The 17,586-nt window shown below is 36.4% G+C and overlaps 1 protein-coding gene across 5 annotated transcripts in view; it reads left to right on the plus strand.

Moving 5' to 3' along the window:
* RELCH (RAB11 binding and LisH domain, coiled-coil and HEAT repeat containing) overlaps positions 1–16,759 on the plus strand; it is a 77,819-nt gene extending 61,060 nt beyond the window's left edge. For 2 of the 5 annotated variants that reach the window (XM_080377797.1, XM_080377801.1), the window contains 7 exons: positions 296–378; positions 1,306–1,369; positions 2,994–3,132; positions 4,101–4,217; positions 5,196–5,284; positions 9,743–9,813; positions 16,211–16,759. In XM_080377797.1, coding sequence (XP_080233923.1) covers positions 296–378; positions 1,306–1,369; positions 2,994–3,132; positions 4,101–4,217; positions 5,196–5,284; positions 9,743–9,813; positions 16,211–16,331 — 684 coding nt within the window. In that variant the 3' untranslated portion in view covers positions 16,332–16,759. Of the gene's footprint in view, positions 1–295; positions 379–1,040; positions 1,130–1,305; positions 1,370–2,993; positions 3,133–4,100; positions 4,218–5,195; positions 5,285–9,742; positions 9,814–16,210 lie in introns of those variants that run through there. The other 3 variants (XM_080377798.1, XM_080377799.1, XM_080377800.1) reach the window with 3 other exon arrangements.
* Positions 16,760–17,586: the final 827 nt, after the last annotated feature.

Raw genomic sequence — 17,586 nt, forward strand, 5'->3', positions numbered from 1 at the left:
GAATTATAATACAGAATTACTTCCTAAAATTTTGAGAGTTCAGGTTTTAAAATAGCTGAAAGTAGAGAAAACATCCTCATAGTCAGGTTTGTGCTGATTGCCAGACCACTTCAGCTTTCTTCATGCCTTTGCAAATATGAAGCACTAGTGTAACAGTATTTGCTTAGCTTCTAATTTTGGTTTGCTTTTTGTGTTTTTTCTTTCTCTCTCTTGGTTGTGCCGTTCCTCTTCCCATGATACTGTGCTCGCTCTTTCCGTGCATCACCTGTGATACCCCCCTGCTCTGACCATTCAGCTGTTGGTGAAGGGGGTACATGAAACTCTGGTAGCTCAGAGAGTTGTTCCAGCTCTCATTACTCTCTCCAGTGACCCTGAAATGTAAGTTTTCTGACTGTCTTATGTACATAGCATCCCTCTTATTACTTAGGAAGAAATAACCATCAGTTCTGTTTCTTATTCTAGCTGAACAAAAATTGAATTACTTTTAACCAAACGTAACTTCTTAATCATTTATTTGTAAATAAATAGGTTTACTGCAACACCTAAAACTAAACTGGATAAAACCACTGGATGAACTTTAAATAGATAACTTAATGTCATTTAATTTTTTTGCTTTTTTATATTTAATCATATTCTCAGTTTGAAATGTGCTTTCATCATTTCTAGCAGAAAGCTGGATATTAATAAGTTCTGTAAAGCTATCAGCTTTACTACTGCAAAATTAAGTATCATCTGCATTACTGAAATGCAAAACAGTTTGGGCTGTATCTAATTTCTGATAGGTGACCGTAGTACTTAATTTTCTGGATGTTCCTGATGTGATATTTCTTTCAAGCGAAGGAGGGATGCTTTGCTAATCTCACTAACAGGTTGTTACTAATAAACGCTACAGCATGAATAGTGTCTTAATTGTTTCAATGTCTTGTGTGGGTGACTAAACCAAGAAAAAACCCCTGTCTGCCTGCCCATCCTCAGTCACAGCTAACCCAGTTATTCAAGTTTACCAAACCGTTTTTTATTGCATGTTGACTGGTTTACAGCTGACTCTTCGAGGCATGAGTGAAGCATTAGTTGACAAGCGGGTTGCTCCGGCCCTTGTTACCTTGTCCAGTGATCCTGAATTGTGAGTTTCAGATTGAGACCTTGAGTTAATCCTGTCTGTCTTTTTCCTGGTCTGCTGCTTTTGTTTTGTCATTGCTAGAATTAATGTAACTTAAAGTACTAATTTTAAAATTTTGCTTTATTTTTAATTAATTTTCTTCTTAATGTTTAATACATCTTAAAGACTCTATTTTTCTGTTCTAGTTCAGTAAGGATTGCAACAATTCCTGCTTTTGGGACCATCATGGAAACTGTTACTCAGAGAGAGGTAAGACATCTGTTATCAGGCTGTTGGTTTTGTAGCATAAATAGTGGATGTTTTTTTGTAAGTCCAGAAATCCAGTAATTTATTAATTAACTTGGAGGAAAAAAAACAGCATATAAATAATTTCTTCCTTTGTTATATCCTCTTCCAAAATGCTTTCCAGTTTCACAATGGTCTCTTGGGTTTTTTTGGAAACAAACCAACCCTCTTTTAACCAATGAAAACATTTCCTTCTAAATATCAAACCAAACATAAACAAAGACAAATGTGTATGTAGAGGGGGAGGCCTGGGCTAGAAGATGGGAAATCCCGTGCTCAAAATGTTCTTTAAAACATTCTCCAATGCAGTGGAGAAATCCAAGTCCCGTTATTCCAAATAAAATAGCATTACTTTAAAATGGTGACCAAAACGTCATGGTGGGATTCAGTGACCTCTACACAAGTGTATTGTACCATTTGAGATACTCTGGGGTATCATGCTTGGCTTCTAACTACTTTAGAAGGGCACAAGTCTATTGTAGTTCCTGTCATACCTGCTGGTTTAGCCTGTGATGTCTAAGATTGCATTAAAAGTCATCACAGTAACATAACTGCAATAATCCTCGAGGATAATATAGCTGTGCAGTTCCTCCTTGGTTTTAAATTACGAACCTCGTTAACAGATCAGAAGTCTGAGAAAGACACCTAGGATTCTGCTGTAAGCAGTAGAAATACTGTCTTTTGTCTAACAGCTGCACAATCAAATCTCTTCTTAGTCCTTGCAGCTTTTTGCAGAGCTTGCATTCTTCCTGTAATTTCAACATATTCTAAAAGAATGTGTTTGAGGAAATGTGAGTAAGAAGTCAGTGATGACTCACAAGTACTTGGAAGATGGATAAGTTACAATTTTGCAGCTTGGAATGCATGCCTATAATCAGTTTGGGAAGAATACTGCTTTGTTGCCCCACAAAAATTACTGTATCCATTGCACTAATTATAATAAGCCTTAGAGTACAGAGGTGATATCACCTTCCAAAATGTAATAAAAAATGTTATTTTTACAACTTTGATGAATGCATATTGAATACTTATGTGATCTTACATGTATTTGTATTTTCAGCTTTTCTAGCCTTTAGTTGAAGAAATCTTTTTAATTCAATGATTTTATGATGATTACTTTTGCATCTCTATCCTTTGCAGAAACTTTTTGAGCATACTAATATTGCAAAAAAATTCATATATTTTTATAAATATATAAATTTTATATTTATAAATATATTTTTTTTATAATGAGAATTCAGTTCTCATTAAACAGGAAAACTCCAAAGATATTAATAGTATGAGGGAAATTTTAATAGCAGGTAAAAAATTTGAGTATCAAAACCAAGGAAACCTCAGGGAGGAAGGACAAGCTATATGTAAGCACTTGTTTATAGTTAAAGATAGATCAAATTAAAACACTGTTAACAGTCTTTAGAATGTTGAGCTGCATTGAAGAGTTTGGAACATCCTGTTAGAGAAAAACCTGTAAATTAACAGGTCCAAGATTTATTATCTTAAATATTATAGACATAGTCCAAACTGACCGTAACAGTTTCTAGCATCTTCATTCTTTGGTATACTTTTTATTTCTCTGGAAATATTTAAGCTTCTGGAAAGAGTGAAAATGCAGCTGGCATCTTTCCTGGAGGACCCTCAATATCAAGACCAACATTCTCTACATACAGAAATAATAAAAACATTTGGAAGAGTTGGACCTAATGCTGAGCCCAGATTTCGAGATGAATGTAAGTTGCATCAGCAGGAAGATGCAGTCTTCCTCTTTCTGTCCTAAAGCCAATAGTATGCTGATTATACTGATTTATTTTTTTTCTTTACGAGAAGTTTGAAGACTGTTGTTTCAGTGTGATATGTCGCAGTATTTAAGACTTTGCTCATATAATTTTCAATTTGCCTACCATTGGTGTGTATATAGAACACCAGGACACGGTGATGAATGATTCCAGAGCTTGAGGGGACTGGTCTTTGCTGCAGAGCAAATTTGACGTGGATTTTTGGTTTTTTGGTGGTGTTTGTTGGGTTTTTTTAAAATTACTTGATATGTAAAATGCTTTCCTCCCCCCTCCTCCCCTATTCCATCACCCTGTGCTGGCATATAAATTTCAAGCATTCCACATGTCTTAAATGGAAGTGCATCTCCAATTAACAAACAGCTTTTTTTTTTTTTTTTTTTCATGGCCCTGAAATGTAAAGTGCATAGAGTGAAGCTGATTGTTAGGACTGTCTTAAATATACTTGTAAACAAAACACGGAGCTACCATGCCTCCCAACTGCAGGCATCTAGTTTAGCAGGTTAAAATGGTTAAGTAGGCTTCCTCTATAGTCAGTGAAGATTTGTCGTGACATGCATGTCTCTGTCACTAGCTTATCAGCTGTATTTATAAAAAAGAAACATGTTTTAGACAGCTTTTTGCAGCAGGACAGTAATAATGTTGCAAAGTATTTTCTGTAAATTGTTACATTTTGAGATGTATGTTTTTATTTTAGGCGGTGTTACCAGAGTTTTATTTCAAGTTTGAGTTGATCAGTTAAACCCACAAGGGCCGTCCCCTCAAAAGCCATGAATTGCAGTTCTTATTCCACACTGATGTGTGATGCTTCAGATGCCTGCGGTTGCCATTTAGCACCGGTTTAATACTAAGCAACTCTATGGAAAGCAATTTCAAATTACTTATTCCAGTATTTACTTTTACAGTTGTTATTCCACACTTGCACAAGTTAGCCTTGGTCAACAACCAGCAGTCTGTGGATTCAAAGAGACTGGATATCGCTACCCACCTGTTTGAAGCCTACAGTGCTCTTTCCTGTTGTTGTATCCTTTTTTTAGGGGAAGTTTAGCTGTTAATGCTCTGGTGGGGGGAGAAGGTTAATAGTTGAGACTAAGTTTGTCCTTGAGTGTGTGATGTAAAACATGATCTGCCGAGTATAAAGAAGAGGTTTTCACAGAAGGTGAATGTGGTGGGTTGACCCTGGCTGGATGCCAGGTGCCCACCAAGCTGCTCTATCATTCCCCTCCTCAGCCGGGGAAGGGCAAGAGGGGTAATAAGATGGAAAAAATACTTGTGTGCCAAGGTAAAGGCAGTTAAATAAAGCAAAAACTATGTGCGGAAGCAAAGGAAAACAGAAGATGTTATTGTCCACTTCCCATCAGCAGGCAATGTCCAGCCCCTTCCCAGGAAGCAGAATTCAGTATGTGAGCAGTTGGTCCAGAAGACAAATGTTGCAATGATGAATGACCCGCTGCCTCCGCCTTTCTTTTAGCTTTTATTGCTGAGCAGGTGTTCTATGGTATGGAGTATCTCTTTGGTCAGTGTCCCCTCCCAAGACCTTGCCCACCTACAGCCTGCTGGGTGAGGGGGAATGTTGAAGAGGCAGCCTTGATGCTGTGCAAGCGCTGCTCAGCACCAGCCGAAGCACTGGTGTGTTACCACCACCTCTCTGGTTACCGATACAAGCAGAGCACTGTGAGGGCTGCTGGGGGGAAAATTAATTCCATCTCAGTCAGACCCAATACAGTGGAACTGATAGTAAGCTACAAAAAAACCCCCTTGGTCTTAACCAGTAAATTAAGAAAATATGAACAGAATGGTATGGGTATATGAAGTCTGTGAAGTTAAATATTTAACATCTTTTTTATTAGTTGTGAAGGGCCTGATGCTGTTCTTTTTCTTGGGTTTTGCTGCTGTAGCTTGTCCCTGTGTTCAGTAGAATAACAGTATCAGAAGACAGAAAACAAACTGTATAATTTCAGAAGACAATCCTTATAGTACCTTAACAACCTGGTCTTTAGTTATTTCGGAGGATTTAATGGTCAATCACTTTTTACCAGGACTTAAGTGTTTACGAACTGACATGGAACATCTCTCACCAGAGCATGAGGTGAGTGGCTATGTTTACTAATTATGAGATGCAGGTGGCAGCAAAAGTTGAAGTGTAATGGTATTTAAAACCAAAAGTTGAGGAGAGGTACTCATAAGTGATATCAAAACATAGCTTTGAGGGTTTTTTTGATAAGGAATAGGTTCACATGATTTTAAAAGAACTTACTATTTTTAAATTGTATTTCTAAGCCAAGGACGTTCAACTATCAGAAATGCATGTAGGAACACTGATCTTTGTAGACTGAAGAAAAAGGGAATGTTTTTACCGTGTGTGTTTTCATCAAAACAAAAGCACACTAAAATTAGTGGCCACAGTATGTCCAAGGAAATGCAGATTAAAATTGGTGTACTACTGGAGAGAAATGATAGGCAAGGATGAGGAAAGTATAGTCCTGAAATATATGGGATGCACTTCATATCTGGAGTACTGTGTCTAGTTCTGGGCTCCCCAGTACAGAAGCATGGACCTGCTGGAGAGAGTGCAGCAAAGGACTGCAAAGATGATGAAGGGACTGGAGCACCTCTCATAGGAGGAGAGGCTGAGAGAGCTGGTACTCTTCAGCTTGGAGAAGAGAAGGCTCAGGAGTGATCTTATGAGTGTATATGAAGAGTGTATATGAATACCTGAAGAGAGGGTGCAAAGAGGACAAAGCCAGGCTCTTCTCGGTGGTGCCCAGAGGCAACGGGCACAAACTGAAACACATCAGGCTCCCTCTGAATATCGGGAAATGCTTTCTGTACTGTGAGGGTGACTGAGTACTGGTACAGATTTCGCACAGAGGCTGTGGACTCTCCATCCATGGAGATATTTAAAAGCCATCTGGACATGGTCCTGGGCAACAGAGATTGAAACACATAGATATTAAGTCAGTTGCAGAAAATGAGACATATGATTTAGTTGCAAGTTGGGAAAATCTTGAAAGTACAAACACTTCAAGTGATGGAGGACAAGATTCAGTCAAAAGGTTCAAAGGAACATCTTTCTCATTTTTGAAGGTTAATACTGCACTTTCATGGGTTACTTTGTACTAGAGAAAAGTAATTGCTTTTCCTTGTGTCTGCAGAAGTGACTTAAATTGAGACAACTATATTCTCTTGGAGTTTTAAGGTTTTGGTAACAAAGCCTCTTCTTCCAGTTATATTTTCAAGTCTAATAGCCTAGAGTCTCATGCTTTTATTTTCTGTATTTTATTATATTATTTTATATAATTTACAGTATGTGGAACTGGAGGTGAATTAATTTGAGGAACTTTCGGCCCTAAAAGGAACACATCTGACTTCAGAGGGCTGAGTCAGAAGGGACAGTAGTGACCTGAGCATCAGTCAAATGCAACAGAATTGTACTTCCTTACCGCAGGCAGCACTGGAGGAGATCTGGCAATGATACTCTGTATTCAGTGAGAGCTGGGAGATGTATTGTGTTTTGAGAAGTAACATACCTGAAAGCTGCAGTAGGCAAAAGTTGGATTTAGTTTAATTTTCTTTGTTCTATCATATTCACTAATGGGATAATTGATAAAAATACTGATACTTAATTTTTTATAGTAGTTAGTGCAACTTCTAAGGTTTAAGGCTTAGTCAGTACAAAAGATGCCTTGAATTAGAACAAAAGAGCTTATTTGATTGACTTTGAGTCTTGTGGCCAGAGAAGGAAATGAGGGCTTAAATAGAATTAAAAAGAAATAAGTAAAGACAGTTCTCAATCCTCCTTTACCACATTCTGTATCACTGTGATTAATTTACTTTGGGCGTGATGCCAAGTACTTTGTTTTTTAGCCAGAGAGAAACATAAATTTAAAAATATTTACTCCTGTGCCAGTGGGTTAGAAAACTCACTACAGCTTTTACTACAGAAATGGAAATCTGCTGCTTAATCAGCTCCTTGCTACAACGGGATGTTTGCAGGCACCATGAGAGAGACCTCTGAGGCCCACCTAGTGCCTGTATTTCAAGCTTTCTTTCTTAAAATTATGTTTTCTGAAGTAAATGTAATTTACTGTTTCAAATATAGACATCTGCATAAACAGAATTAACCCATTTCTCATTATTTTGGTCACTGTGGTGTTATTCACAATTCAAGTGGAATATCAGTTACAAAACCACATTTTCTCATTCACAAGCCTTAGCTGTTGTGGCTTTAACATCAGTACAAAGTTAATGCTCATCTTGGAAATGTAACATTTGTGGAATTGGCTTGTGATTCTGTCAGACAGTATTTACCACTTATCCCTCATATTTGCTTTCCTTTCATTCATATAAACAAAAGTGCAAGTTGGGGTGTTCAAGCCAGGCCTCTCATATTTAAAATGGACATTTCACCTCGTGCAGACATTTCAGATATGTTGCCAGCATCTCTGTCAGGTCCCTTCTTCTCCCTTCTCCATTTGCCTTCCATTTCCTTCTATTTCTTGTCCAAATAATTGGATTTTGAGTTACATGATAGTGAGATATGATCAATACTTAATAAAAATATTTTTTCCATTTGCAGGATTGTTTATAATACCTAAGCACCTGTTATGTCTCTTAAATGTCTCTAAATACAGTTATATCTCTAAAATATGTCTCTTAAAGGAGGTCTAAATGATGTCATTATCAGTCCTGTGACCAAACAAAGAGCACCAAAAGGAATAAGTGTAAGCAGTATGTGCAGTATCATAATGTAAAATTGCTATATGATACTATATTTATAGTTTTCCTCTGTTTTACCCTAAACTTTAAGACAAATTAATTTGGAGAAGAGGGAATAGTTGCTCCACATCATCCAAAAAATTATGCAGCCTTCCTGGAAGGAGCTGTGCAGTGGATGGGAACTCCATCCCAGTATTCAAATGATTCCGAGTCCTTGCTGAATTATTATTCCCCTTGATCAAGATGTTGTATTATCAATATTTGGAACATCTAGTTTCAGATAAACACAAAAAAATGTGTAAGTGTTCCAATGCACAGGTGGAAATGCTAAGTAACAAAAATCATGGTTGCTGGGCTTAGAAAATTCAGTTTTCTTTTGATACAGAAAGAAAATACTGCTTTTTCACTGTAATTCTGAACACATTTGTACCTCTGTACTCTTTGTGTTTAAGTACTTGCATAATATTTTATGCAAATAAAGGACAGCAAATTTAGCAGTCAGAGCTGTAGTCCTGTTAGACCCATACACAGGTTTGGGTTTGAATGCTGCTTTCTGAAACATTCAAGGGTGTATAACACCTGCTATCCAAATTGCTTCAAACGTTGAAGTATTAGATTTGGAGAAATAGAGTGTCAGTGGCACAGATCTGCAGACCAGGACACATCTTATTAGTGTAATAAATGGTTTCAAAGGATATTTTGTGCTGCAGCTGTCTAATAATAATAAATACCTTTTTAATGTGTATAAATGCATGCAAAATTAGTTATCACTTGGTAGTAACTGTTAGCAACTGATGTGTATTTTAGAGATTGAAATTAGATTATTTTCCTTTATTATATACATTCATGTTTTGGTAAGACACTGCTAATTTTAGTTGCTTGCAGCGCTGATATTTTAAGTTTAATGTCTCAAAGAAAGTGCTTAGCTTTCTCTTAAACTGTAAGTAAGCACAGAAAGTTTCCATTTATGCAGTGGGTACATATATATACATGTTTATAGTTTCACACTGTGCATTGCAACTATTTTGCCAAAGTGTTTCAGATGCTTCTGTCTCAATGAGTTTTAACAGTACTGTTGTGGGCAGGGCAGGGAGTTCTGTACCTGTCCAATGAATTGTATGAGTTCTTTCAAAGCCTGCTATTTGGAACAATTTCTTTATTTTTTGATATGCTGGAGAAATGTAAAATACCAGTGGGGGGTTGTGGGGGTGTTAATCTTAAATATTCTGCTGAAACCTTTAACACTGCAATTGCTTAAGTAAAGGAAAAAACCCTTGATTCATAGGAACCTTGGAAGATGGCAATGAAATGATACCAAGTTTGCTTTAGCACTTCTTTTCCATTAAGATATCTCGGGATGCTATCACACTTTTCTTTCCTTGCTTTTCCTTTCATACATAATGTTGGTAAAGATACAAATTTTAAAAGGTACTTGAAAACTCTTTAAAGAAAAACAGAGGTAAGATGAATCTATGTCAAAGTTTATTGCTAATAAATAAAAGCATTGTTCGAAAAAGGGAAGGTAAGGAGGTGTGTCACAGAATTGAGTTTGCTTTAGCTCTATTTTTTAAAAACAGGGGAAGCAGGAGGGATTCTTTAGCTCCTGTAACTATTTCAAAAGCATTTTCTTCCTTAAAGTATTTTGAATGGCTTTGTTGTTTCTAGCCACAAGACATTAGCAGATAGCTGGAATTTAATTGCACATGAAAAACAGAGAAACCTTTTAAACAGTTCTGCTAATGTCAGAATTAGTTGCAGAGTAGATTTTGTATGAAGCGTCATCATAAAAGAAGAAATGTCATTTATATCTCTTCTGTCTGTGTCTTAGGTTATTTTAAGCTCCATGATAAAAGAGTGTGAACAGAAAGTGGAAAACAAGACCGTCCAAGAACCACAGGGGTAAGATTACCACTTCTCTTTTATTTTCTGTGCCTCCAGAGTAATGTTCTGAAGAGTCATTCCACAATGATGTCTAAGGCTTGTGACCAGAAATCCTGCACTGACATATTCTGTATTTGAAAAGAGATTTTATAAATTTTAATTGAGTTTGTGGTTGCTGCTTTCTTCAGTGTAAAACAGAGGACAATGCTTTTTTTTTTAATCATAGCAATGACATTGATGTTTTCCCATGTTACTTTGTTCTTAATTTTTTATTCATTTAAAGCAGTAATTGAATTTCTATCCTGGATCTGAGAAACCAGGGGGTGCGTGGGCTAAGTGCTTAGAGCAGTGCACTTTGCAACCCTGTCTCAGGGGGGTGGACTGCAGGCTGAAGGAATTATTCTGATTGTGGTAATGACCTGCTCCAGGCTGCTGTCTTTGCTTGCATGTGACTAGTTCATATAAGAACAGTTTCTCCGGTGTATAAACTGACCTACCTTTGTGAATATGCTGTTTAGTAAATACACTGGCTTTGGGAAAATGCCATCTATGTTGTACTTCAGTAAAACGCCCATTCTACAAATGCACAGTAAACCCAGCTCTCCAGTGAGGCATCAGACACAGGGTGTATATGCATCAGTTTGCCTCATGTGGTAGACGTGGTACATCTCTGTGTGTCCCTCTACTGATAACAAAACACAGGCTGACAGACCCACAGATTTGGAAAGGTAAGCATTGTTATGATGACCTCTGTGTGTCCTTTTGCCCGCTTGTTGCCTGGATCAGCATACCAGCACGTAACTTCTCATGGATTATTATATAACTTAATAAATCCCCGGAAGTATTGCCAGGAAGAGTTGGAGAAGAAACAGCAGGTATCTGAAAAAAAAACAACCAAACTTGTTTATATTGTGCTTCCATATCTGTAACAAGTTGATAAATTTACAACTTGAAAGAGCTCAGGCAAAATCCTGGAAGCAACCAGTCATTTGAGAATGACTGAAATAGGAAAGGTGTACAAGAACTGAACAAAGAGACATGGTGTGGAAAAAAATCAGTCCGTCATGCACCAAATAAAGTATCTCACATCTTACTAGTGGTGTTTAGCCTGTTTACTGGTGTAGTTGATAATGGAGTGTAGCAAGAACTGAATCTACTTGAGATATGAGCATCAGGTCAATTTTAAAAGTGTACTAGAAGTGAACTTTAGACTTTGGAAGTGAAGTAATTTTAAAACTAAAAATGTCCGAGTTCTTCACAATCCATAGCGGCGTACCTGTTCTAGTAAGGTAGTTGGTTCTGTCTAGTCATATAGAAGTCCTGCCTAATGCAGAAGAAATACAAAACCTTTAAGATCTGAAGATTGGAGTCAGTCACTTTCTTTGCTCTTTCCTGTTTCATGTACCAATATTATGAAGTAGGAACTGTACTAAGTGTGTTCCAATTGAGTGGCAGTTTTCATGATGAAATAGGTATTTCTTTGACAAATCAGTTATTCACAGAATAAGAACAGGTTTATTTGACTTAATCGTTCTGTGGGCATATTCCGTGTTTGCAACATAAATGGCTGGTCAGTCAAGAGCTAAAAAATGCATTCATGCTGTTGTTTTCTCCCAGGGCTTCACTACGTAGCTTTCTCAAGCTTTGTACTTTTTGCCCTTAGCCTTTCTGCCTTCTCTTAAATGGAGCTTTCTGGCATGCATACCTGGGTGTTGGCCCCAACAGTCACACTCCGAACGGTCATCCCCTTCCTGTGTCCTTCAGATTCTCCAGCAGCTGTGTGTTTGGGTTTTATTTTTAAAGAATGGTGAATGCTTAGCTTGCCTTCAGCTGTATTAAAGGTTGGCGCTTCAAGCCAGCTATTTCCTCAGAAAAAAACGTACCAATAATGATTCTTGGCAAGATAGAAACATGCTAGTTGCCCCAGTAGGCTCATCCTGCTATTTGCAAGTAAGCATTGGTTTTATCAGGGTCTGCCCTGCACTATGTACCTTGCACAGCAGGCTCCCAATAGGTAATTGTGGTAAGGCAGAAGTAACAGCCAGGCCCTTTGTAGATCTGATGCTAAGCAATTGCCCTCACCAAACAGCCTGTGCAAGGACATCCCTCCACATAAGCAATGACAGTATTTTGATTAACACGTTGGTTTATTAGAATCAGTTGCATACATGGGCATTTTAATATTTTTGCAAATATTTTCCCTGCCTGGATTTTATGGACTCTTTTTTTTTTTTTTTTTTTTTTTTTTTAATCTATAGACTAACCAATATTATTTTTCCATTTTCATTTTAATTCTTTGTGCAATGAAAAAGCCACCACCTCAGACTTTGACTATGTAAAGAAAATAATAAAAGCAGTATATGTACCTAAATATGTAAGATAAGACTTTTAGATCTGATAAATGTTTTTTGAAGTAGATTTATCACTTCTTGAGCAACTTCTTGACAGCCTTTCAGGAGAGATCTTTAGAAAATACGAAACTGATTGCTTCTTAGGCAAACATTCTTTTATCTCCCAGAATGCAGCACATGTACACAGTATTTAACTGGTCTTTTAAAGAACATAATTAACCCTAACCTGAAGTTTGTTATCCTATCTGCATTAACTAAACTGTGAAGCCTATGGTTATGGAAGAAAATACCTTGGCTGAGCTCTTCCTAGTTCTTAAGTGTTGCTCTTCAGTTGGACAGAATTTTTAAATTTTTTTTATTTAGATGTGTGCTTTTGCCTCTCAGATGTTTTAACCTATTTAGTTCATGAAAGCTGTTCATTGTGTGGCTAGAGTTTGAGCGATCAACTTTTATTTCATGTAGTGTTTAGACTCTCCATGCTTTAGCTTTTATCAGTGCAGACATGTTAAGCTAAATGTAAGAAGTCTGTATTACTTGCAATCCCTCTTGTGAAAATGTTTTAAAATCAGTTAGTCGTATTAAGCCATTGCAGAAACAGATAAATGCAAATGTGATACAACAGCCAGTGTATTTTCTTTTAGAATACAACTGCTGAAAACTAAGATTTTTAAAGGAGAAGTTTTCAATGTGTTTTGTCATTCTTTAATTAGCCTTCCCCTTGTTCAAAATCAGGCTGTGGTTGCAACTTTTTACTGTACAAAATTAACATGAAATATTTCTACTACTGAAGAATTGACCTTTTCAGACACATAAATATCTCCTTTTTCTTGCTAAGCCCTTGCCAATTTCAGTTCCTATTTTCAGTGTTAAATATGTATTTGATGAAGGATTTAAATGCAAATAGGAGATAAATTATGGATTTTTGTTAACCATATAAGACTGCATGCATAAAACCAAAACTGAATGTAAAAGCAATTATAAGATTCTGTTGGTTATCTCATCTTTGCCCCTAACTGTTAGAAAAGGCTGGTCAAATAATATGGCATCACAGAAATAGTTTTTAAAAATCAATGAAACTGTCTTTTTAAATATTGGATAACCATTCTGTTAAACTTTTTCTTTAGCGATTAACAAGGTGTTTCAATCATGGGTAACAACTTGCATTACAAACCAATTTTTATAAAATGTCCAGCATGAATGTTTGTTTTGGCATACAGCTTCCCCATAAATCAGGCAGAACTCCATGTAGTGTTAGTTCATCTAGACACTGGTTAAAAATTTTGTTTACATATTTTTGTTTGTGGGTTGGTTTTTGTTTTGTTTTTTAAATAGTGAGTATATGCAAGGACTTTTCTGTAGGACTGCTTGCTTTAAACAAGATATATTGTTGCTTGTTGGGTTCTCTGATTACTTTTTAAAGGCATGAGAATGAAACTGTTTGGTTTCATATTGCTTTTATTATTATGTTTGAATGTTCAGTTTCTATAGTAAGGGAAGTACTTTTGGGGTATATTTAAACTTTTAAATATGTTGAGTGTATTGCGTTATCTTTCTGTTTACAGTAATGTCATATTAGAAAACATGAACTTGTAGACACTCCAGTCCTTAATTTTTAATTTTTAACATTAGATGACTGATATCCCCCCCCCCCCCCCCCCAAACTGTTTGGAATGTTAATTAAACATTTCGTAGTCTTTTCAACCTTTTTCAGGATCTTTAGAATAGTGACAGCACAGTTTGTGTAAAACTAGAGGTTTGTAACCCGTTGTTAGCCTTTCTTTTCTGAAGCGAGCAATTTTATTTTCTAACATGGCTAACGCTTGGAATGTACTGTATTTCCCAAATCATTTTCCATAGTTACACACAACTCTAGGATACATCATAGGCAGGAATAGCTTCTTGTCATTAGCCAACTGATAGCAAGTATAAACTGTTACTTACATAATTTATATGCCTATGCCCTTGCTTTATCATGAAATTAAGGGGAATTGCACAAGAAATCCATCTTACAGTAGTACTATCTTACCTGCTAACTGGAAATATGTGATTCCTTAGTTGACTCCGTAATCAAGCCAAAGATGTCTGGCTATGTGACTATGCCTTAAATATTTCACTGTAAAAGTTTATAAATTATTTCAAAACAGCTATAAATCTTCATTGCTGGCTGCTAATTAGAATAAAAGATTATTATCTTTAAAATGTTGATTTTAATCAGATTGTCTAAAAAGAGAGATAACCAGAGAACAATTTTCAAAATTTTAAACTACTAAAAATTCAGACTACATACTTTCAATGAAATGATGCTTAAAAACTGAATATTTAGATAATGAGGAACTTTACAGAGCTTTCAGAAAATACTAACTAATAATATTTAAAATGAGATGATTGATTTGAATAACTTGTTCCATTAATGGGGGATGTACTGAAAAAAATACTTAAGAGTATGCTTTGTGATACTCTTTAGGTATGCTACGTGAGGCAAACCGAAGGGCTTTTCAAGGATCTAGGTCGATTAGGCACTGTGGAAATGCAGAAGACAGGGAATCGCTTCAGCTTAAAAAGTGGAAGGAATGGGGTATACATTTGAGGTGATATAGTTACGATATGATTAAGCAATCTGTAAATCCACAGTACAGCTTTAGTGAGAGCCTGCCTTTTTGTTTTTTCAAGTATTCTGTTTAAAAAGAACCAGAATTCATAACCACTAAGCACCTTTTTTTGTGGTGTGAAATGGGGAAAAGTACTGAATGCATCCCTGCTGCCTTTGAAGAGACCATTCAAATTCTGTTGGAGCAATTTGGAGTTAACTTCAAGTTGACCTCTTGATGCAAAACTGTCTGACAGAACAGTTCCTAACCTTGCAGGCTGAAAAGTTCAATTCCTGGAAGCTAGCCTGTGCCAGTGAGGCAGATCTTGTCATGTTAGGTATAGTTTTGAAATGCAGAGTTCACACTGAGCTCACAAGGGAGAATTTCACTGTTAATGTGTTGTAAAATTGGGCCTGTCTAATGTTGAAAAATGTTTGCCATTTAACTACAAGTATAGGAAGAATGGAATGTTTATTAATATTCCTTCTGTCATACATTTGCCTTGTTCCACTCTGGCTTGAGACCAGTTACCTATTATGCTAAATAGTTACATATATCTGAAGTTGAGGTCACTGATATGTTGTAAATAAATAATTTTTTAAAAATCAGTTAATTTTACAGCATTGGGATAATTTTTTAACATATTCAAAGTCATATCCTGCAGGTTTAGCATTGGTTGGGTTGGTCCTTCTAGTTCGGTTTGTGGGGAAATTGTGGGCTCTCCATTGTCTCCTGTAGTATGTATGGAGTAGGAACACTCAAGCAAAGGCAGTAGGAGTCACATTCACAACAAGCAGGAAGAGAGAGCTCTTTACCTAGCGAGGGGCACACCTAGTAGGACTCAGTGCCACAAGGTGGGGTTTACAAGTGGGTCAAAAGAAAGCTGAACAAGTAATGTAAAATAAAAGATTCATTGGGAGTTACTAGAATGACAGCCCACATTGATTTTGGACTCTGCTCAGGTGGAAATAGTTGGAAAACAAAAGAGTTGGAAATTTAAGGAGAGAGGTCACTGTTTTGTACTTAATCTTGCTTTTAGTTTTGCCTGCATCTCTGCTAATGATCACTGCCAGAGGCAGGATACTTGGACTAGACAGATCCTTGGTCTGAACTAGTGCTGCTGTTCTTATACTAAATAAACATAAGAATTGATATTTCTGGTGAGCAGGTAAAGCCAGTCTTTCACAGAGGTATTTTTCACTAGAGCAATTGCCAGTGCTAATGCAATGACTTGCAAAGGTAGTAAAAAGTAGTGTGCATAAATATTTTCTCTAATTTTCTCTAGGATGGTGAGGACATAATTGTTTTAACAATGTATATTTGTGCTTGCTGGTGTAATGGTTTTTCAGTTCTTCTTGATGGACTGAACTTGATGGACTGAATGTTGAAACCTCTAAAATGCGAAACGTTCAGTTGCTTATTAAATAACATGGTGTTCTTTGTAGTCTTACATCAGTAAATTTCTTATTTTCCTAGCTCAATGTCGATTGCAGCAAGCCTTGTGAGTGAAGATACAAAGACCAAGTTTTTGAACAAAATGGGACAGCTGACTACATCAGGTGCAATGTTGGCTAATGTGTTTCAGAGGAAGAAGTAAGATCGGAGAAGGAACTCTCAGCTAACACTAAGATGGACCTCACAGAGACTGGTTCCTGTACTTGAAGTACTTGCCTTTTAATTTCTTCTGTCTTATGTTCTTGTAGTATTATTTTATTCTAACCTCCAAAGATATTTGCACTGCTTTTGAATATCGCTGTGTTGTATCTGTTAATTTTGGGTTAACTGTGGTTGATATAAAACTGAAATCATAGTCTGTATCAAGTCCCTGTTCTGTGTTCTTGTCTTTCCAGCATATTTTTTTTTATATAGTGGAAGGGTTGTTTTGGGTTTTTTTTATTTTCTGACAGGATATCAGCAAATATCTGTATTATACATGGAGCTATTATGACGGTACTTAAAATAATGTAAATTTGAAGTCATTGTCATGAAGTAATAAAAGTGGAGATTACTTATGTATTTAAATTATGAGAGAGTAATGCAGATTTTTTTATTATGTTTCTAAAAAGAAGAGGAAGAGCCACCAGCATTTGTCTGTGCTTCTAGGGTTGTTTTTGTAAGTATTGTGCATCTTGAATCCAGAGGAATTGCAGTATCTAATGTATGAGACTGCTTGCACTGCATCAGTCTGCAGGGAATGCTCATATTTCAGATGCTTTATGCTGACATTGTAAATCCTGTACAGAGTCCTTCAGATAGAATTCTCATGTCCACTGTGTTTTTTTGAGGGATGTTTTCCTTTGTTGGGATGTTTGTTTTATTTTAAAGCACTTTAACAACCAGTCTACACATCCAGAGGCACATCCCCTAAGGAAAAACATAATAAATTAATAAATGTTAATAAATACATAAGCTACTACACACAGGTCCCAGTAGAGTTCTGCAGGCAGAAGAAACTTATGCAGAAGGAAGAGTGCTTTCATTTTGTGCTCAGTGTGCAGTTCTGTGTACTGTGAAAGCAAAAATGAAGATACTTCGTTGTTTAGATTGAATCTCAGTTCAGATTTAATTTCAGGGTATTTAAAATTGTTTTAAGAGAGTTTGACATGCCGTTTCTTTAAAATGTTCAGACTGCACACATACTTTAAAAAAGTGACATTACAAGGAACATTAAACAACTACCAAATATTTTTGTTAGTAAGGAAGCATTAACAACTAAACATTTTTATTCTTTTACAGCACTTTTTTTTGTGTGTGTATTCTTTATGTCAATGTAAGCTTCTGAAAGTAAACTCAAGTGCATGCATGAACTGGTATGAGGTAGTAAAATACAAAAGCTCAGGCACTCTGACACG

Source organism: Falco punctatus (genome assembly GCF_963210335.1).
Source record: "Falco punctatus genome assembly, chromosome: 3".
Lineage (NCBI taxonomy): Eukaryota > Metazoa > Chordata > Aves > Falconiformes > Falconidae > Falco > Falco punctatus.